A 23,441-nucleotide genomic window follows, 5' to 3' on the forward strand; every position below is an offset into this window, starting at 1 on the left:
AGAACACAACTCTAAAAATAAGCCAATCTGATTCAAGTATCTCAGATGGTAAAAACCCAGTACTACAACATGGTTAATCATCGCTAAAATACAAAATAAAGCATTTGTGAGACAAAGGCAAATTTCTATTCTTCTCAAGATAGTTGTTTCAAAATAGCAGTTCAGCCAATTGATAGTAATTAGCATATTCTACATGATTTTTAAACAGTATAAGAGCTAATCATTGTTTTTAATAAATATAAGGGGGGAAAGTGACTAATTTAAATATCTTTTGACACATACTACAGAATCTCTGCTATCTCTAGGAAAAATATGTTTTCTATTCATTAATGATCTTTCTACATAATATGCAGACTTAGTACAGCAAGACAGGCTGATTATGTAACAATCCCCAAATAAGCAAAGAAGCTAAGGGACTTGTTAATTCCTCTAATGGTCACCGCCTCCTATAAGTCAGTCATCACCATTATCAAAATTGATCAAAACTGAGTAAACAGTTGCCAGCAGAGGAGCAGCAAACACTTAAGAGTAAACTCCCAGATACAGATCTGAGAGCAACTCTAAACTGTTAGTAAAATAATTCAAATTAAATGAACAGTTATTACTTATGAGCATCTTCCCACACTTCAAAATTCAAGCCACACGTCTGAAATTTATGCCACTATTTTCTTTCTTTCTACCACTGTCGCACTGCTGAACCTAAGAGCACTCTTCCACTGTGAGGGAATGGTCACTTTCAGCACCTTACCTGGTCAAAAAGGTCAGTACCATCTGATCCCGCTGCACTCATAAGTTCCTCTTCTCCACCAGGGTGATACTCCATGTACGGGCTGACATTATAAACAAACCCTACATCAAATAAGGAGAAATAACACCCTAAATGAACTTCTAACAAACTGCACAAATTAGAAATCGATGTTTCAATAAATTTTTCCAAATACATTCCATTTAACAAACCATTATTTAGAAGTATTAAGAATATGAGGGGTCTGAGATTTCACCATACTTGCAAGCTAACAAGTTAACCTGCCAGTTTCATGGGTCCTGACAGAAAACACGAGACTCCCAGCTTAGAAACAAAGGAGAGCTTAGTACTTACTTCAGTAGAGGTAACTAGAATATCAGCATCTGCATGAGTTCCCTGAACCCCAATTCCCACAGAGCTATGTGAAGAGGGCCAGATAACACCTGTAAACTCAATGTGCTTCATGACGGAAGAGCAACCTTGAGCTTAGGAAGCTCGAACATTTTCTGAAGGGCAGTAAATACACCTGGCCCTTTGCTCTGGAGGGAGACATGATCTCTATTATACTGAACAGTAAGCAAAGCTGTCCTTTGCTCTAGAGGGAGACACTCGCTCTACCATCTAACTATGCAAACATCCCTGAAAAGACTGCCTAGAACAATGACAGTCGGCGCGTCTGCTCGCAAGCTATGCAGGTGCGCAAAGACCTATAGAGAACTGCCTCCTAAGGCAAAGAAATAATGAAACACCATATATAATATTTAACAGTTCTCTCTGCCCCCACCTCTCTCTCTCATATTACCACTTCATCGTCCTCTACTGCCCTGGCAGGAGAATCTGATGAAAAAGAATGGAGCTGTCACCCATATGTTGATCATCTCAGCAAAGGCCGAGATGGTGACTGGGCCACTGAGGCACAGTCTGCGAAAGCAAGCACAATTCTTCTCTGCAGTTGCCCAAGGAACCAAGATTATTATTTAGATCTTAATAATCCTTTCATCTTCCCCAATATTTACTTTATCTGTTCATATATTTAACTATGTTTTTATTTTTTAAGAAGAAGGAATAGGGAACAAGAAATATAGGAGAATAGCTCAATGAATAGTCTACCCAAGGAAGTGAATTCCTTTTTAATCCTTCACTCGTAGTAAACTAGAGAGCAGACAAATCCAGCCCTCAAGACTCCTCAAGAGTGCAAGGAGGACAACTGGTTTTCTTATATCCAGGACTATTCCTTATGTAATGACTTCCATGAATTTAAATAACCTCAGATAATTTAAAATGTTCATCCTATATAATAATCTTGGAAGGAAAGTAGTTGAATTTCAGACTCAAGAAAGGTACTGTAATTTTTCCACCAGTTTAATTTTGGAAAATAACCAAGCAGTCCAGGTTTCTTTATAAAATTGCTTAAAGGCAATTCACAAAAAGAAGTAAATTCACAAAATCTTCCAGCAGTCCTCCAAAAAAGTCAGGAAAAGAAAAAAAAAAACAAAAAACTGGCAGAGTTCCCCTGTCTCTCCTTCCCCATTCACCTTTCCCCACCAAATTTAGAAGGAATTTTTGCTATTGTTTAATGCTCCAAATTCCACAGACCACAAATGTTTGAAGTAATGATTAGGATCAGAATTATTCCCAATAGGCTTTTAAAGATACAACGTCTAGTTTAAAACTGCTCGTCGAAAAGCTTAGTTCAAGGATCAATACCATTCCAGGTATAACCTGAAAACTAATGTTGCCATTTTACACAAAAAGAACTCTTCCATCTTGGCAAACGCTGCCTCTGGTTTTTCACGTATATTTTTATTTGTTGTAATTTAAACCTCAACTGCTACTGATAAAGACTATGGGCATCTTACAGTAATATATTAACTTTAAGTTTGTGTAAGTTTGTGCGTACTAATTTTAAAAACACACACTGAAACGTGTAAAAGAAAAGAAAATATACCAGTTGCCTAGCCTAGCTAACAGTTTTACTATGATTGAGCAATTAAATGTGGTCCTGAACTTCCTAGCAGCTAAGGCCAAAGGAGATACTAGTTACAGTGGTCTCATTACCAGATCTTAAAAAGTACTAAAATGGAACAAACAAACAGAGACTCATTAGTTATTTAAAGGCAGAAGTCTCCCTTCGAGTTTTTGATATTGATATTGCAAAGATCTGAGTCCCTATACAGAGGCCGTGGACCACATAACATACAGTACAATTTAACAACATGCAGAAACATTCTTCAGGTAGCATTCTTCCCATCCTCTCCAGCCTCAGGTAACCACAAAGGTACTTTCTGTCTCTTTAGATTTAAATATTTCGGGCATTTCACATAAATGGAATCACACAATTTGTGGTCTCTTGCGTTTGCCTTCTCTCACTTAGTATACTATTTTCAAGGTTCATCCATGGTGTTGCATGTGTCAGTACTTCATTCCTTTTTCCAGCTGAATAATATTCCATGTATGGATGGGCTACATTTTAGTTATCCATCCATCAGCTCGGGGACATTTCGGTTGTTTCCACTTTTTAGCTCTTATGAATAATGCTGCTATGAACATTTGTGCACATGGCTTTGTGTGGGCATATATTTGTATTTCTGTTGAGTATATACCAAGGAGTGAACTTCCTGGGTCACACAGCAATCTATGTTTAACCTTTTGAGGAACTGTTTTCCATTCTCTGCAGCAATATGTGAAGGTTCCAATTCCAGACCGCTCTTTTTTTAGTCACTACTCCAACTCCCCTTAGAGAGGAAAAGGCTTTTGCCACCTGTGGAACCTGAATCACACCTCATATCTCAGATAACTGAACTCAGAACTGGATTGCAGCATGACCCAAACTATTCTCAACCCCCAGCTCTAGATGACACAGCACAATGGAAGACTCAAGTGGACCTTTTATATCTATTAATCTAGCTCCCAGATGGGGCTCCCACAATTTTTCAGGTTAGGTACCCACATATGTGAACCCTGACAGCCCACTAATAAGGAGGGAAGGGCATCCCCATGGCTCAGGCCACACACCCACTAACTAGTAATTTTTCACTTTTTCTTTGTTCTATGTTGTAAGTCAGAGAGTTTCAAAGTATGGTCCAGGGGCTCCTGCAAAGCTCAAGACTCTTTTGGTGGTCCAAGGCCAAAACTTTTTCATAGCAATACTAAGATCCTGCCTGCCTTTTTTAAAAAATTCTTTCACAAGTATACAAGATTAAATGCAGAAGGTGATATGAGAATATGGTTGTTATCTATTAAGCCACACATTAAAGATATTTGCCAACATGTAAAACAACGTCACTTTCTCACTATATTTTGTTTTGGAAAATATAGTTATTTTTCATGAAAATATTATTACTTATAATAACATACAGTGAGTTTATTTTTAAATCAATTTTTTAAATTCTTTCAATTTCTCAATTTTAATTTCTGAAGGGTAAACATCAATAGATATGACCATCATAAACAGAAGTTCTTTGGGGTCCTCAGTAATTTTTAAAGGAGTGAAGGGATCTTAAAACCAAAAAGTTTGAGAACTACTGCTATAAGTAAAAGTGGTAATTTTATAATTAGCTTTTAAAATAATTTGTTTTAAAATTCAAACACAAATGTAACTCCAAAGCCCCACATTACATTAATTCAACAAAAGTTTATTTAACGTCATCATGTATATACAAAGTATTATGCTACTATACTGCAGTATTCCTGTTTATTTCACTCATCACCACTGTTCATTTTGTTGGCTCTACAATAAATGAAGGAAAAGGGTGTGCTCACATAGTAAAATCATGGCATATTTCACTGTATTCAAATATACAGATCCATTTTTGCAAGTACTGTGACTACTTTGCCATCTTGTGTTTAGTAAAGAAACTGCATATTGTTTTCATTATTTTACGGCTGGTGTTTATCTAGTTCTAACAACTGCTGAGAAGAGGGTGTTAAAATACACAACAATGGTAATGGATTTGAATTTTTTCTTTCAATTCTATTAATGTTTGCTTCATGTATTTTGAAGTTTTGTTATCAGGCATAAAGTCTTCCTAATGACCCTTTCAACATTATAAAATGTCTTTATCTCTAGTAAGAGTCTTTTCTTTGGTAATAGTTTTTTATCTGCTATTAATCTACCCCATCTTACTATATTTACCGTTGGTTTTTTTTGGCCATGCCACACGCCTTGCGGGATCTTAGTTCCCCGACCAAGGATTGAACCCAGGCCCAGGGCAGGGAAAGCACCAAGTCCTAACCACTGGACCACCAGGGAATTCCCTATATTTACTACTTAGATAGTATACTTTTTCCTACACATTTATTTTCAACCTGTGTCTTTATATTTAAAGTGTATCTCTCACAGATATCACGTAGTTAGGTCTTGATACATATACACACACAGAAAATCTCTTATCTTTCAATTAGAATAACTGGTCCATTTACACTTAAATTAGTTACTGATGTGATTGAATTCAGAGCTACCATCTTATTAGTCTCCCTCCTCAGCCCCAAGTTTTCTTCTTTCTTTTTTTTTCCTCCAAGTTTTCTGTTTTTGTCTCTATTCCTCTTTCCCTGACTTCTTTTGGGCTAACCAAATGTTTTTTGAGAATTTCATTTTATCTATTGGCTTTTTAGTATACCTATCTGCATTATATTTTAAGTGACTGTTCTAGGGGTTACAATATATATCCCTAAGTTTAACCAGTTTGAGTTAATGTTGTACCCCTTCACATGTAAGAACAATTTACCACCCTCCATCCCTGATACTTTATGTAACCCCACAATACAATGTTATAGTTTTGCTTTAGAAAGTCATGTATTTTTTAAAAGATAAGAGGAAAAAAAGTAATCCTGTCTCTTTCCTCACAAATTTACTATTTCCTAAAGATCTGAGTTTCCATCTGGTATCATTACCCTTTAACCTGATGGATTTCCTTTAGAGCTCCTTGTAGTATAGGTCTGCTGCTACTAAATTCGTAGTTTTTGTTTATCCAAAAAAGTCTTTATTTCATCTGCATCCTTAGAGTATCTTTAATGATATAGAATTCAGAGTTGATGGTGTTATTTTATTCTCTTCAGCAGTCCTTCTTATAGCATCCAGGTGTTTTTCTTCTGGCTGTTCTCAAGATTTTATCTTTGGCTTTCAGCAGTCTGAAAATCAAGTCCCTATGTGATTTTCTTTGCATTGATCATGTGTGGTTTTGCTAAGCTTCTGAATTGACAATTTTATGTCTTTCACCAAATTTGGAAAATTTTTGGCCAATATTTCTTCAAATATTTTTCTGTTCCATTCTGCCATTCCCTCCTTCTGGAATTCCAAATAAATATATATTAGACATTTCTATTTTATCCCAGAGGTCCCTGAGCCTCCATTCATTTTACTTTGGGTCATTTTCCTCTCTGTTCTACAGATAATTTCTATTAATCTATCTTCCAGTTCACTAAGCTTCCTTTTTGTTAGGTCCAGTTTGCTATTAGGCCCATTTGGTAAAATGTTTTACTTCATATATTGTATTTCTCAGTTCTACATTCCCATTTTTATAGTCTCCTATTTGTTCATTCATTATATATCTATGTTTCCCTACTTCCTTGAGTATTGCTGTAATAGGTGCTTTAAAATCCTTGTGAACTAAATTCAACATCTGGATCATCTCCAGGTCAGTCTCTGATAACTGCCTTTTCTCTTGAGCATGTCTAGAAACTTTGGATTATATTCTGGCCACTGTAAATAGTATGTTGTAGAAATTCTGGATTCTGTTACATTCCTCCAAAGAGTACTGACTGTTTTAGTAGGCAATTAACTTGACTGGACTCAAACTCTCAACTCTGTTTCCCCTTTGGGGGAATGGAAACTAAAACCTCTGTTCAATCCTTTTAGCCTTAGTTAGGCTGCCTAGAGTTTGTCCGTATGCAAGATTTAGACAGTTTATATCCCTCTCTGGATCTCTTTTTCTGGATTTTCTTCCTCATTTTTCAGTTAGTACAAATGCCCCAAACTCTGTCATCTAGTTCTTCAGGCCAGCCAAATTCTTCAACTCAAGACTGGGAGTCTCCATCTGAATTTTAGCCACCCTTCACAGTACCAACTTGGGCATGACCTCAAGTCAAATGCCACAGGAAACGGCAATTCACCCAGTGACAGTTCCTTCTTCTAAATATAGATGACCCTTACCCTCTAGTTTCTGTCTGCTTTTGGTTGCTCACCAGTGTTTTTAGATAGTTGGCTTTTTTTTTTTTAAATATGTTGTCCTCAATTTATAGTCAGTATTTGCTGGAGTTTTAGTCCAAAAGGAGTTAATCAGTTACACCTAAGAGCAGAATTCTGCCTAATATTTTAGAAAACTAGGCAATTATCTTGCTAATTTTAACAGAGACAAATGGAAAAGATATTAATGAAAGATAAATGGATTTTATAATGATTGATTTAAAGTAAATGTGGCCTTGGTATTTGAGAACAATATAATAGAATGTAGGCTTGCAAGGTGTTGGATAATAGAGTATCTCAGGACTTTGGGATTAAAAGCACACATTTGCCTCTCACATTCCTGCAATCTTCCTAATGCCTACAAAGAATAAATAAGACATAAAACCACAGAGACACAGAAATCAGAAGAGGACATGAGAGCAGTAAAGTTTTGGAAGACTGAAAGCCAAATGATAAGCAATAATTTACTTAGCAGAGTTAAGAAAGGTAAAATAAGGCCTATGTATAAATCAGAGGGGAACCTATAAAAAAAGCCAATATGTGCAGCAGAACCCCGAAAAGGTGCAGTAATCAGTAATCCAGGTAGTTCTGAAAGTGAGGGTGCAGGAGGCAACCAAGTAATAAGCCCCTTTCCCAACCCACAAGAAGTGTAGGTTTACTCTCTAGAGACAAGGAACCAGAGACACATTACACTCAGGGAAGCGGCAATTAGTGGAGGAGGGGCTTGAACTAAAAATGAGAAGTAAAACTCTACGTGTCAAAACACTAAGATCCACCTCCTACCACCCATCGCAGCAGAAGTTATTTGCAGATGATTAGAAGATTGTAGCCTAAAAGAAAAGATTTACATATAGTAGGGTGGGGATCCCTGCCACTGCCCCCAGTCAATTCATAAAAAAATGTTCTGCCCATACACGTGGAACTTCCATTCACCTTTCTGGGCCATCAACCTCACTATGAAGAGGCAGAACATTTGACAAAAGTCTCTAAAATTAAAATTAGTATCTTAAGTACTTATTAACTGCCAAGCTCTGGTGCACAGTTTTTAAGAGGAAAAAAAAAAAAGACTAGAAATGAGACCAGCGCTACCTCAGAGAAATGAGAACCAGACAGCAACTGTCCTGAATATAACTTAGAGCTTCAAACTGCACCAAACGACTTCAATGATGGCCAGTCTAATTAACAAAAGAGCTAAAAGAATCTGGTCTGAATGCCTCATTTTGCCCAGGAAAATTTAAATGGAATGTAATAAAGGCCTCCAAGCACTTCAGAAGGTTGACTGGCCATAATTATCAAAGGTCATCTTATGTTACATTATTAGTATTAGGAAAAAGAGCCCTGACATTTAAGTTTCATTAAAAGTAAACTGACCTGTGAAAGCATGAAAAATTAACCAACAGTCTGAGCAGTCAGTTACACTCTGAGTATTTTGAAAAAAATCCACAAACTTCTCCTAGAAAGAATAATGACCAAACATTACTAGCACCGGACACGTTTACTATTCTTAAACTGGGTTTACAACTTACACCAGTAATAAACAAGACACCCTATCTCTAAAAGATCAGTTTTCTGACTATCCCACTCTTTTCTATTCCGTGGGATCATTTCCCTCTGTTTGCCTGTGCCTTAGGGCTACCAATGACAGCTACCAACACTGAACTGCCTTGCTATTAGTTACCCGGAAAAAAAAACCCAAATATGTCCTTATGCTTTGAGTTATTTCCTATTTTCCGAAACAAGCCAGCTGCAAAGATTAATTAAGATGTAATGATGGGGAATTCCCTGGCAGTCCAGTGGTTAGGACTCCGCGATTTCACTGCTGAGGGCTCAGGTTCATTCTCTGGTCGGGGAACTAAGATCTGCAAGCTGAGCGGCATGGCTGGGAAAAGAAAAAAAAACAGGTATAATGATGAACTTAAGAAGTAGAAAGCCACAAGAAAAAACTGCTCCCACCCTTAACAAAAAGAAAAAAGCCAGATAATCCAAAAACACTGTAAGTTTTTTTTGAGGATTTTTTTTATATATAAATTTATTTATTTTATTTATTTATTTTTGGCTGTGTTGGGTCTTCCTTACTGCGCGCAGACTTTCTCTAGTTGCCGCGAGCTGGGGCTACTCTTCTTTGTGGTGCGCGGGCTTCTCATCGCGGTGGCTTCTCTTGTTGCGGAGCACGGGCTCTAGGCACGCAGGCTTCCGTAGTTGCATGGCATGTGGGGTCTTCCCGGACCAGGGCTCGAACCTGTGTCCCCTGCATTGGCAGGCAGATTCTTAACCACTGCACCACCAGCGAAGTCCCAAAACGCTGCAAGTTTCTGAGTCCATCAGTGAGGTGACATGGTAAGGCAACCAAATATCTACATTCCACAGAGTGACAAGCCCCTCTGAGGAAATGGGACATATGAACCACTTCACCTTTGACAGAGCACAGGCAAAAGAGATGTTGCTATAAAACAACAGAAATTTTAACAAACTCTTTTAGGGCCCAGTGTGCACTAGTGCCAATTTAGAACGCTGAGAGGCTCAGATACAAAGGGATTCTGCATGCAGTCAATTCTTTTTTCATAGTCTTGCACCTCATGAGATGCTCATGGGAAATAGCGTGAGCAGGGCAGACCTGAGAAAGGTCCATAGGTGGTCCAGGCGTGTAGTACCTGCTCCAAGACTTGAGGGTAGAGCGGGAGTACCGAGAAAAGGCCATCTATACTTTGGGCCTGCAGGAGTACAAGGTGGGGATCAGCTACTGCTGAGGAAGGAGCAAGAAATTCACGCATGTTGCAGATCAACCCTGACACGCGGCAAACGCAGTCTGTTGCTGGGAAGGGCTAGTAAGGCCTCCCACCCTCAAGTCCCTGCACTGATATCAGGCAAAGGTTAGCTGCTGCTGGATAGGGCAGGAAACACAGATCCTCCTTCACTCTGCATTGACATTAGGCAAATGTAAGCTAAACACTAGAGGAGGGACAGAAAGCCCACTCAGGCCGAGATCCTACGCTGATATGAAAGAGATGACTTCTAGGACTGGAAGGCAGGCAGAGTAATTGCTCACACCCCATGCCCTCTGCCCCGTCCTCCTCCTCCCCTCCTGATATAAGGCAAAGTTCAGCTGCCACGGGCAAGAAATCTGCCTGCATTCTAAACCCTGCACTGAGTAAGAGGCAGTGCGAAAGTGACAGGATCACTGAGAAAGCTCAGCCCATGGGGCTCAGGTAACAGGACCTGCCTAAGACTGAGGCTGAAACAGGAAAACTGCAAAACCCCTTCTACCACCACAAGTCTTACATCAAACAACAAGTAAGAGCAGTCTGCCACTGGGAGAGGGGCAAGAACATGGTGAGAGACCCTATGCAAGTATATAGGGCAAGCTGTCAGTTTTAAAGTGCTGAGGAAAATAAACTGTCAACTGTAGAACAGGGACAATGAAAAAATCCTCCAACACTAAGGCCCCGCATCAAAAACAAGGTAGCAATAACCTACAGCTGGAGGAATCTGAAGTCAGTGGTGCACCAATGATAACAATAACAACCACCCCAAACCCAGATCAACTACTAACTAAGCTGACTCAACCTAATTGCCAGAAAAAGTGTACCATTTCTTTTTTTTTTTTTCCTTCTGTTAAAGAAAGGCAGACTGCCACATGCAGCAGCTCATTTGGATGTGTGTGGAGTACTGGAAGCTTGACTACCCTACGTTCTCCTACAAATGACCCTGAGAGCTTGTCTGCAGGTTCTAGCAGGGGAGCGCAGCTACTCATATACCCTTGACGGGAGAACAATCCCCCTCTATCTGGCAAGGTCATCCTCTTCAACCAAGCATGCAGCTTCAAGAGGGATGCACATGGAGTGGTGAGGGAGGAAGGGGAGACCCGCCTAGCCATCCAGATCAGCCGAATCAACCCTGGTGATCGATGGGGTGACAGATGTCGCAGCCAGATCACCCTCACATCCAAAAGTGTACCATCTCTGAGTATAAATACCTCAAGTTCTACTGTTCATCTATATTCAATGTGTAACACACAATCAAAAAACTGAAAGACACATTTTTCAAAATGTTAAAACCCACTGTCAACAGAGAAAAACAGCAATACAACCAGACTTAGAGATGGTGCATATACTGGAACTTATAGGACAGATACATTAAAATAACTCTAATTAATATATTAAAAGATCTAGTAGAAAATAAGGTTGACACGTAATAAACGGGAAATCTCAGCACAGAGATGAAAGCTATACAAAGAAGCCTAATGAAAACACAAAAAATGAAAAACGTGATATCAGAATGAAGAATTCCTCTGATGAGTTAATCAGCAGACTAGACACAAGAGAGGAAAAAATAAGTAAACTTGTAGAAAAGTCAACAAAAATGATCAAACTGAAACACAAAGAAAAAAATGAGTGAAAAAACCAGAATGGTGCATCTAAGAGCTGTGGAACAATACAGGCTAACGTATATGGAACTGGAATCCCAAAAGAAGAGTAGAAGTATTTGAAGAGATAATGGCCCAAAACTTCCTAAAGTTAATTTAGAGAACCCCAAGCAGAAAAAATAAAAGGAAAACCACATCATAGTCAAACTGCTGAAAAGCAAAGTAAAATTTTAAAGGCAGTCAGAGAAGAAAGAAGCCTTACATTCTACAGGAAAACAATTAAGAATGACAACAAGGGCTTCCCTCGTGGTGCAGCTGTTGAGAGTCCGCCTGCCAATGCAGGGGACACGGGTTCGTGCCCCGGTCCAGGAGGATCCCACATGCCGCGGAGCAGCTGGGCCCGTGAGCCATGGCTGCTGAGCCTGCGCATCCGGAGCCTGTGCGCCACAACAGGAGAGGCCACAACAGTGAGAGGCCCATGTACCTCAAAAAAAAATGACAACAGAGTTCTCATCTATGCAAACTAGAAGATGGAGTGACATTTTTAAAGTGCTGAGGAAAATAAACTGTCAACCTAGAATTTTATACCCAATTATAACGTATACTCAAAATGAAAGCAAAATAAAGATGTTTTCAGATGAACAAAAGCTGAGAATTCATTGCCAGCAAATCTGTAGTGCAAGAAATGTGAAAGTCAGTTCTTTAAGGGAAATCTGGACCAACACAAAAATATACCAAGCACTGAATATGGTAAAAATGTGGGTAATTTTTTTCATTTTCTTAATCTCTTTAAAAGATAAGTGACTGTCTAAAGCAAAAATAGTAACATGTCGCAGGATTTATAGCATATGCGGAATGAATAACAATAATAGCGCAAGACGCTGGAGAAGGAAATGGAAGTATATTCTTACACTGTATGTAAAATGGTATAATATTATTTGAAGGTAGACTGTGATAAATTTAAATTGTGTATCATAAACCCTTACAGCAATGACTAAAACAAAGATAACAAAAAGGTATAAAGAATAAGTTAGTAGTGAAGATAAAATGGATTCATTAAAATATAATGATGACTATGTCAACAATGGGTGAATCTAGCCATGTGAAGGGTTTCTAGAGTTCACGGCATCACTTTTGCAACTTTTTTTGAAAGTCTGAAGCTTTTTCAAAATAAAAGGTTTAATTGAAAATATTAATGGCAAAAAATGGCCCTGAAGAAATCTCCAATATTTACTTAACCCCTACAGTGTGCAAAGTCTGCAAAAGGAAATATGAAGCTGTACAAAGGAGAGAGAACATAGGATCCCCATCAGGCTGCAGCTCACATTCTATGAGCTCAAAAATGAATAACTGACCATGAGTATATATCAGAAAACTGTCCAGAAATAACAAACTTTTTGATTAAGGAATTGATATATTCCCTAACTCTAAGAGCCAATAACCTGGAAACAGCAAAAATGAAAGTCCCTCAACTGGTCACTATTTTGTGAAAACATTAAAATATCCCTACCATATGTGGTTTAAAAGTCCTACATGTGATTCAAAGGATATTTACTGAACACTGCCCATGAGCCATGCCCTGTACTAGATGCTAGGGGTAGGGAGAGAAGCTGCATATTAATACCCTGAAACTCAATTTAAATAAAAAGACAAAAATAGAAGAAATGGCCCAAAAACGTTACAGATGTTCTAACAGAGGACATACATCAAATACTGAGGAAGAAAGTCCAGGGGCAGAAGCAAAGTCCAAGAGGACAAAAAAAATGAGGAGACTGAAAGGAAGAAGCTGTTGGAAGAAAGAAAGGAAAGAACTGAGGGTGTTTCAACAATGTAGGATAAACAACTACCTGAGGTCACAGAAGACGCTGGAGAGGACTGATAAGAGCACATAAAGGGTCAAGCCTTAGAAAAGAGTGTGCCTTAGAAAGAATGATGTCTTTGACTTTCCAATACAAGAAATTGAGAAGAAAGAATACAGGTATCACTAACTTGAAGTTCCTCATATTCACAGTGAACACCTATGTGTTGCACTTGGGCTCTTTCTCTCACACAATCACACCACCTAGACTTCGCACGTGCTTTTTCCGGAACCTGTAATATAGTTCCCCTTCCTCTCTGCCTGGTTAATGCCCATTTACCTTTCATCTCTACTCAATCTCCTGGAATCTTCACTCTTAGCACAGCAGACCTCTCCTTCACAATACTCCTCAGATTTGAGTAACACTTCGTGTTCCCTGCCAGATTGTGAATTCCATGAGCAGGGGCCAGCTCTGTTTTAAATTTCCATGTCACTCCCCAGAACCTGGTATCATGCATGAAACATAGTAGACCCCAAGAAATACTGATTAATAAATGAGTGAACCAATATAGAGAAAGTTAAAACCTATAGTCTCTATTTTTTATGAATGACAACTACACACCAAGTCACACAGAAAGCAAAAGCTATATTTCATTAAATTACTAAAAATAAAAATTGTCTTGGAAGGCTATCCTGTATGACTGCTAATTAGCAATGCTATTTAGCACAAGGGAAGAGCTACAAGTAACAGGCACTCCATCGTAATTTCATAATAAATTAATTCATGAATGGCACTCAAAGTGAGTTACGCATAAAGGCTAGGCCAGGATCCAATCTAGAGTTGAATATGATAAAACAGGAAGCAGTACAGTGTAGTTTAAGCATAACAGCTTAGAATCAGGTTGCCTAGGTTAAAATACTGGCTCTACTCTCATCAGCTATGGCTTTGGCAAGTTACTCTATGCCCTGTAGCGGGCATTAATGTTTTCCCTACCCAGCGTCCACTCCCCTTCCAGCAACAGCAGCAGTTTTTCTTCAAGGAGTCACATCCTCCTCCCTGACTCTTCACTGTGGCCCCTCTCTAGGCTACAGGATGAACTTGTGACCTAGGTTTAAGTGATTAAGTACACCATTTCCCCCTAAATAGAACTACAATTTCAGCAACGAGAACATGATCAAAACTGTGCCAATCGGAGCCAATTCCAAGGCTTTTCTTTTAGCTATTAGATAAAAGGAAGAGAACCTGAAAAGAACTGGGGTTACAGTTGCTGTGGTCATCTTGCTGCTGTGAAGAGTTAGTCCTAAAATGGAGCAAGCCCAGAAGGGAAACTGACAGACAGTGTGAAAGCAGATCCTGAGGACACCACCTGAGCCCCTGTACCAATCCTCACCTCAAGTCAGCTCCACCTGTAACTTTTTAACCTTCTGCTTAATCCAAGTTAGGCTGGAGTTTCTGCCACTTACATCCATGAGTCCCCACTAATATACTTTCTCAGCTGCAGTTTCATCACTTGGAAAATGAGGATTCGCTAAGCTTCCGTGCCTTCATCTGTGAAGCAGAATACCTACTTCATAGGTTTGTTGGGAAAAGTAAACACTTAGCACATAGCACAGATCTCACACATCATCAACCTGCTGTTTAAAAACAGAAAACACTTCTTATAAAGAATACTGAGCTATATATGTGATTTTAATTAAAAATCTGAGAATCATGTGACTGGATAATAAGTGAGCAAAAACCTCTGGTAAAAAGATAATGGCAACAGCTAAAATGTAAATTGGGATAAAAATCCCAACACTGAGTTTCCTGCTACCAGGTAATTCAGACATTAACTAAGACTATAACAAGAGTTATTGCAAGCAAATTATCACCACAGAAGTATAGATGCCAATGTTGAAGAAGAGAAATTAAAACAGTCACCTCCCCAGTAACAAGAGTAGAAATAGGTGAATAGAAAATGGACAAGGAACAGAGAAAATCAGGGCCAAAAGTTAAGACTGATAAACTTCTGGTAAGACTGATAAAGAAAAAAAACAAAAAAACCAAAGACTATCAATATTAGGAATGAAAAAGGGTCTATCACTATAGAACCTAAAGACATTAAAGAGATAATAAGAGCATGTTATAAACAACTTTATGCCAATATGGTAAATAACAGATGAAATTAACAAATATACTGAGAAACGTAACTTATAAAAACTGACACAAGAAAAAGAAAATTTGAATTGCCCTAAAAATTTCTTTAAAATTGAATTTGTAATCAAAAACTTTCTTATAAAGGAAATTTCTAAATGTTGGCTGAAGTCTGTAAACCACTGTGTCAATCAAGCAAAACACCTGAGGGTTAGATGAGGCCCTCCCCCACTCGCCCAGAACACCAGTTTTTTCCCCTCTAGTGGATTTTTAGTGAATGGAAAGGGTGGTACAGAGAGAGGAAGAGTCAAAAACAGAAAGAAGAGATTGAATAACAATTAAGGAGATAAAGACACAGTAAAAGTAAAAGAAATGGAATGGTCTCATATGTCAGTAGGACAGAATAAAATCAACAGACTAGATTACCTGCATTAATGGTGTATAATAGGCAACCTGAGAACCTACAGATTAGATTAGAAATGGATGAATAAAGGGAAATAGACCTGAAAAAATGTTGGTTTGTATTTCCTAAACAAGCAAGTGATAGCAGAAGGGAGTTGTTCGAGAATCTGCAAACTGTCAAGAAGCAAGTAAGGAGGCTGTTACACAAAGCAGACGATGTACAGAATAGTTGAGCTAACTGGAATAACAATACAGTATTGTTTAGAGGCACTCTATATTACTGTGATAATACCTTCTACTAGATATTAAAGCATTAGTTCCAAACTTGAAAAACTGCTTCTAGAAGAAAATTTTCAGACAGAAAAAGTTTCTCAGCTAGAGACAGAAATACTAGTTTCTCAAAACAGCATTGTAGCAGGGAGCTAAGGAAACCTGGAGAAAAGAACTTGGTGTTAAAAAAAGTCAGCTCTCTTCTTGGTGGGTTTGAATCTAACCTAAAAAGTATAAAACTTATTTTACTTTATTATTACTAAAGTATAAATAAAAGATAACCTAAAGAACCACAGTCAATTCTCATTACTCTAGGCAGTTACGTTCTACAAACTCACTTCAAACACTGAATTAGCCAACACTGAACCACTGCTCCTAAGGGAAAATATTAATACAAGGTGAGGTTCCTGCAAGCCCCTGGTCACATTTTTGTCAACCAATCAAAACATAACCTTGTTTAATGTATGTTCTGCTTGACATATTATTGAATACATACTGTAGAATCGTGAATGCTGAATTCACAGCCAACAGCACTATGACTCATGGCTGAACAAAGCTCATCTAACATATATTTTCTCTGGAAGGCACATGACCGCATTCTTGGGACAGCACTTCAGCACTCTCCTTCTGGGGCGGGGGGCATGTATACAGTGAAATCACCAACGAAAAGTACAGGATGTGAAAAATGTCACACTAAAAAAACAGCAAAAAAGACACTTGTAAGAGAGCTGGAACAAGAAGGCAGAACATTGCCTTGTCTGACCTCGGCTAGGAACGTGTGCTCGGGCAGCAACAATTTTTCACTGCACTGTGCACGTCTTCAAATTACTATGAAAGCACTATGAGTGCTGATTTGGGGGTTACAAATAAATTTTAGTGAGTACGCAAATTTGAAACCCAGCAATAATGAGGATTGATGCACTCATAAAAATTTACACTACAGTCATACAAGTAAATTTTTTAAAAGTTTACTGTAAATGAACCTAGAAATCTAGGAAACGGTAATGGAAAAATACCATTTCTTGGAATCAATCTGCCAAGATTTTTTAGTTATTGAAACATGAAAAATACAAACCCACTAAAAGTCACTTTTACAATGGTCTCAAGCAGGCCTCTTCAATTTACTAGCATATGACAATCAGCATTAGGAGAAATCAAACTATGTTCATTTCTAAGTTATAAATGAAATCCATTAAATCCCACTTGGGGAACTGCATTCACTAAATTTTTTTTTTTTTTTTTTGCGGTACGCGGGCTTCTCACTGTTGTGGCCTCTCCCGTTGCAGAGCACAGGCTCCGGACGCGCAGGCTCAGCGGCCATGGCTCATGGGCCTAGTCGCTCCACGGCATGTGGGATCTTCCCAGACCGGGCCACGAACCCGTGTCCCCTGCATCGGCAGGCAGACTCTCAACTACTGCGCCACCAGGGAAGCCCTTTGCTAAATTTTTAACAGCAGAATGGCCAATATATTTACTGTAATCAACTTTTTAGAAATATCATTTATTTAAACGGACTGTTATTGAGTATCAGGCCACACTTCCCCTCACCCTAAGATTAAAATGATGCCAAAACATGATTTCATGACTTAATACATCATTACCCACACTGATTACATACTACAGTAAAATATACTACAGAAAAAACAAAGTCTGATCTAGGCTCTACAGAGCTCTCACAGATGAGTGATTTAGATTTTTATTCAAACACCTAAATGTTCATGTTCAAAGCTTCACATATTTGTAAATCACCTTTAGTTCTTGAGAGAGAGACAGAGAGAAATAGCAATAAAAGAGAAAACTACAATTGCATGAATTAACGGGAAATTCAACAATATTTTTGAAAAAGCTATCTCTCTCCCATCCAGTCCCTCAATGTCCCAATTAACTCCTATTGCATTATAGGAATTACATACTTTACACAGAAAGGTGAGAATTAAGTGAACAAATCAGAAACTCCATAAACCTGCCTTTGAGATCATTCCAGACCAATGCCCACATTTTACAGTCAGCTGCCAGCCAAGTGTTCTTTTTACACCATCATTTTTACGAACGTGACTAGATTTAGCACACCTGAACATTAAGCAGAACAGCTATGTACTCAAAAAAAAAAAAAAAAGTCCCCCAAATATTAGCTATAAAAACCCATGCCAAAGTGTATATTTTCTAAAGAGACACTGTGTCTCCCTTGGTCTGATCAAGCTGAAATTTGAACTGATCTAAAAATGGGGCAATTGTTAGAAAATGAAGAATCCAATACTTTAAAAAAAGAAAAAAATATATACCTTGATACCATGCTTCCCTGTGGTAGAGATTTGATTAAAACTTGGGTCCAAACATTAGCACTGACCTTCAAAGCTAAATTGGCATACATTCCCTTTAAGAAGGTATCACTAACATTTTAAATTAGAACAGCTAAGAAGAAAAAGACAATTACATTCAGTCCTGTGCTTTCTTCTACTTTCATAGAGGATTGTGTTAGAAATTACCGGGAATTTGCCTGTCATCCTACTTTGTCTGTCATCCTCATTCATCCTACTTTGCTGCCTTTGTCAACATCCTGGTTCACCTATTACCACCTGAACTTCTGTAAGAGCTAAATGCTTTCCTAGTCTCATTTCAATTCACTATGCCCACCACCAGACTACCTTTTCCAAGGCCTTCTCTGTCCCCACATTCAAGCACCTCCAACAGTTCACACTGCCATCAAAATTAAGAACACATTTCTCAGCTTGGCTTTCAAGGTCCTCCATAATCTGCCCTAACATGCCTTCAGAGTTTTCTTTCTTGTAATTCTCCAACAGGCAGCCTAAGCTCCAGAACATACCTCCAGCTTTTCTGTGTCTAGACCCTTGGTTAGCATTTCCCTCCGCTTGGGTGTACTTCCCCCTCCCTTCTGGTTGAAATCCTGTCCACCCTTTCAAGGCTTATCTCTATCACAAAAGCGTCTCTGATTTTCCTAACCCACACGTCTCCCTCCCTGCAATCTGACATCACTTTCTTTATAGCCCTCGTAGGGCACTTCACTCAGACTTGTCTACCAGTTATTTATCTTCTCCTCCTAGAGTGGAGGGTCCCAGGGCAGGGCCTAAATCAAATGTTTCTTTATTAAAATTAAAAACCAAACTCTGTCAAAAGGGAAAAAAAAAAAAAGACACATCTTACTTTGCAATCCGGGGGGAGAAGCCCAATTATTAGTAAGGTAGAATACATTCTCCAACAGAAACTTTAAAAGAATTTATCCTTAAATCAACAACCTTACCGGAAGAGTGTCATCCATTCAAATCATTACGGGAGATATGTAACTGGGAGCAACATGTATTACTTTTTAAACATAGCAAACCCGTCCCTGACCTCCATCAGTACATCAAATGAATAAAAAAGTATGACTGCATTGTAACGATGCCTCATTTATCTAATAGCACTAGGATGTGAAGGGTTCACATGAGAGAGTTTTCTGAAAAAGTGGCTTCCTACTGCAGAAACAGCTCAGACACACCCATAGCCTGGACCAGCTGAGAAATCCTCGTGGGAAACTGACCTCCACTTCACCCAGGCCAGCAGAAGACACTTGGGCACAGTGGGGAGGTCATTTCGTGCCAGTTACCGGCACCTGGTAAACAGGTATGCAGCACGGAGAGAAAGCAAGGAGGGTATTAAAAACCCTATCAAATGGCAAAAGGAGCTTTTTGTGTCTGGCAGAATCCTCATTCCAAGTTACTGGTCTATCCACAGTGTATTTCCCTGAGAAACTTTGAAAAGTTGAGCATCTGTTCTTCTGTCTCAGAACAAGCTAAGTCATCCCCTCCTGGAAGATTCCATACCCTCTGCCACTGAAAAACATTCCACACTCTAATTATATCTGTTATGGATTGAACTGTGTACCCCCAAATTCATACATTGAAATCCTAACTTGCAATACTTCAGAACATGACCTTATGTGGATACAGGATCAATGCAGATGTAATTAGATGAGGTCATATTAGAGTAGGGCAGGCCCCTCCTCCAATATGACCCATGTCCTTATAAAAACAGCAAGTTTGGACCCAGACAATCACACAGGAAGAATGCCATATAAAGATGAAGTCAGAGATCAGAGTGATGCCACCACAAGGCAAGCAACTCCAAGACTGCCAGCAAACCACCAGGAGAGAGGCGAGAGGCATGGGACAGCTTCCTCTTCAAGCCCAAAGAAGATATCCTGATCTTAAAGTTTAGCCTCCAGAACTGTGAGATAATAAATTTCTGTGGTTTACGCCATCCAGTTTGTTGAATTCTGTTTGGGCATCCCTAGCAAACTAACAGTGCTACTCGTGTCTTTCCATTTACTACACCACTGATCTACTGTGACAACCACCTCTTCAAGTAACCAAATTTCTTAAGAATGGTAAGTGTTGCACTAGTTCAACAAACACATACTGATGACCTCTATGTGCCAGGCACCAAGGACACAGCAGGGGACTGACATGGTCCCTGCCCTCATACAGGTGACAGTGTCATCAGGATAACTGACAACAAACCAAAATTATACAATGATAAAATTACAGCTGCGATAACAGCAATAAATGACACACTTCCTTTCTTCTTTAAACTGAGGATAGTGGATATACTGAACCCCGTCTAGATGACTCAAGGACATTGCTGTGGAGACCCAGTGCACAGCTGCAAGCCCTTAATTGTTTTTGCTTCTCTCCCAGATACCAGGCTGTAGGACACCATGAGATCTACTTCCATCAACTATCATTCTTTCTCTGCTCACTCTCTCCCAATCTATCCATTTCTAGCCTGGGGCTTCTAATTTGCTGTGGGCTAGAAAAATCAGGTAACTCATATTGCTAACAAGCGTGGATTAAGTAATAAAAAGTGCTGCAAGTGAGAACTAAGGATTTGGCTTTAATGTGGGTTTTCTGATTTACTTTAGATTCTCAGAGACATTTTTTCCTACAGAATTCTGTTACACGGCACAAAGGTGGAACATTATTCCATATAAACTAGGTGTTACTGAATAATTTTATTACTTTGGTATTAAATCACCTGGTAAACACTTGTTTTCTTTCAAAGGGAATACAGTACAGGGATGCTATGTGAACAGTGACTTAGGGAAGAAATACTGCCCTAATTCAGACCCAAATTCCGAATTAGAGAATTTATTGCCCAGTGTAAGGCATATTTTTGTTATCTAATTGCAAATCATATCACCAAATAACAGGACCAAGGGCTTGTACAGCATTACAACTGGAAACCCTAGCCAAAACGTTTTGCAGTACATAATACCACCTACCTCTTATGCATATCCAACAATCATCTTTTTTGTTGTGTTTTTTAAGTTCTTCTTCAGTTACTTCAATTAATCTTCCTTTTAATCCTGTTAGGTCCTTTCCACTTTTGGTCAGTCGAATCCAATCCATAAGACTTCTGCCCTGTTTCAGAGGGACCTCAAAAAGGAACAGGGAAGAATTCAGTGTGGCTTTTTCGAGTCAGCTGCTTTCCCTTCCCCTTCCTGCTGCTGGTCCTCAGGCCACTTCATTATTGATTCCCACTCCAAAAGATAAGAAAACTCAAGTATAACAATTCTGGAAGTCTTCTTCAGCTTTAGGACGTGGTATCAGAGTTATAAATGGAGCCCTATATAAAGTACCCGGGCCACGAGGTGGGCTTAGAAATTCTGGCGCACAAACGTCCATCCAAATGGTATCACAGTGCAAGGAGAGTGCTGAGCCCAGAGTCAGAAAACAAATTTTGGTCCTGGCTCTACCGCTAATATGTTCTAGTCGCTTACCAATTTGGACCAAAATTTCTTTGCCTTAAAAATCAAGGGATTTGATAGAAGAAAACAGAAACTGGCTGAAGTTGATTTTCTGGATTTTCAACATACACAGAATATTAGAAATCACATGAGATGGTAATACGTTTTCTAAGAATCCACTGAGAAACAAAGGTTATCAAATAATGGAAAATAATAAAACGGTGGTTCCCCATATTCCTTATAATAATGTCTCTAAACTGTCACACTCTAGGGAAGGGGTTGGCAAACTGGCCTATGCCCGTTTCTGTATAGCCCTTGAGCTACGAGTAATTTCCACCCATGGTGGTGGTGCTGGTGGTGAAGAGACTGAATCCTTATGATGCCCTCAAAGCCTAAATTATTTATTACCTGGGCTTTGCACAAAACTTTGCTTTCTCCTGCCTAGAGGGTTTAATAACAGGATGTTTGGGATTTTGTGGGTTTGGGGTTTTTTTACAAAATACATTTTCAAAGCTTTTAGATAAGAGGTACAATTAGTGTTTTAACCAGTTGAGACACCCTAGTGGAAATTTTTCAAGACATCTAACCTGTATAACTAGTTTGTAACATAGTACCAGATAATTGTTTAACATAAAAGCAGTCATATTCAAGGAAGTTTATTGCTATTTGTGTCCCCCCAAAATAGATTGAAATCCTAACCCTCAATGTGACGGTACTAGGAAATAGGGCCTCTGGTAGGTGATAAAGTTGTTGGGATTAGTGCCCTTATAAAACAGGCATTAGGGAGTTCCCTCACCCCTTCCGCCAAGTAAGGACACTAAAAAGATGGCTACAAACCAGGAATCGGGGTCTCACCAGACACAGAATTGGCCAGGGCATTGATCTTGGACTTCCCAGTCGCCAGAGGTGTGAGAAATACATTTCTGTTGTTTATAAGCCACCTATGATATTCGGTTAGAGCGGCCCGAAAGTACTAAAACACACACCTCACTTTCCTGAATCATATCTGTTTCAGATATTCAATTGCCCCCAAAATAACCAAGTTAATAGGTCTGTGGTGCCTTTCCAGCTTCACATTCCTTCTTACCAATCCACATCATCCCAATCTTACCATCACTAAAACTCTCTAGGTCTCTTGGTCTTCATAAATGAAATAAAGTGTGAGAATACATATGATCTTTCCCATCCCAAACCACTTCTTTCACCATTCTATCACCTGCAGGGTAGTTAAAAGTAATCTTTCGGAAATGCAAATCTAATCTAGGGCCCTCCCTCCTTCAGTAGCTCCTCATAACCCTTATAGTAATGTCTCTAAATGCCCTCGAGTGGTTTACTAGGCCCTTCATCAGCTGGTCATAGTTTACCTCACTAGCTCCACGTCTTAACTTTTGCCCCTTCCCATTCTATGCTTTTAGGTAAATGGAAACTGATTCCGCTCTCTCCCCCGCAGACATTACTTCCTCCAGAAGCCTTTTCTGACCCCGACTCCTTCAAGGTCATAACAGACTGTTACAGTCCCTATGGTATTTATAATTGCCTCTTTACTAGTCTGTGAAGCCTGCTGGACTAAACTCTTTGACAACAGAGGTGTTGGGGCCCAGGGCAGGCCATGCAAGAGGAACACCTTGACTGTCCTTTTTATCTCCCTGAAAGCAGGAAATAAATCTCCCATGTGAAAGGTGCCCTCCCTCTACTGGGAGGTAGAAACACATCCTTCTCACCAGAGATAGGAAATTCAGGGCCAAGAAGCCTGTAAACAAATCTTGTTATTAGTTTACTAATTTACCACCCAAGCCCAAACT

General features: G+C 39.1%; 1 protein-coding gene across 5 annotated transcripts in view; it reads right to left on the reverse strand.

The window, feature by feature from the left end:
• LOC132530576 (cytochrome b5 reductase 4) overlaps nt 1-23,441 on the reverse strand; it is an 83,100-nt gene that overhangs the window by 56,582 nt on the left and 3,077 nt on the right. For all 5 annotated transcript variants that reach the window (XR_009543823.1, XM_060167809.1, XM_060167806.1 and 2 more), the window contains 2 exons: nt 21,175-21,328; nt 749-849 (listed from right to left, as the gene is read on the reverse strand). Coding sequence is in view for 4 of the 5 variants with exons in the window: in XM_060167809.1 (XP_060023792.1) it covers nt 749-849; nt 21,175-21,328 (255 nt within the window). In the remaining variant the exon portion in view is untranslated. The remainder of the gene's footprint in view (nt 1-748; nt 850-21,174; nt 21,329-23,441) is intronic.

This window comes from Lagenorhynchus albirostris, chromosome 12, assembly GCF_949774975.1.
Source record: "Lagenorhynchus albirostris chromosome 12, mLagAlb1.1, whole genome shotgun sequence".
Taxonomy (NCBI): Eukaryota; Metazoa; Chordata; class Mammalia; order Artiodactyla; family Delphinidae; genus Lagenorhynchus; species Lagenorhynchus albirostris.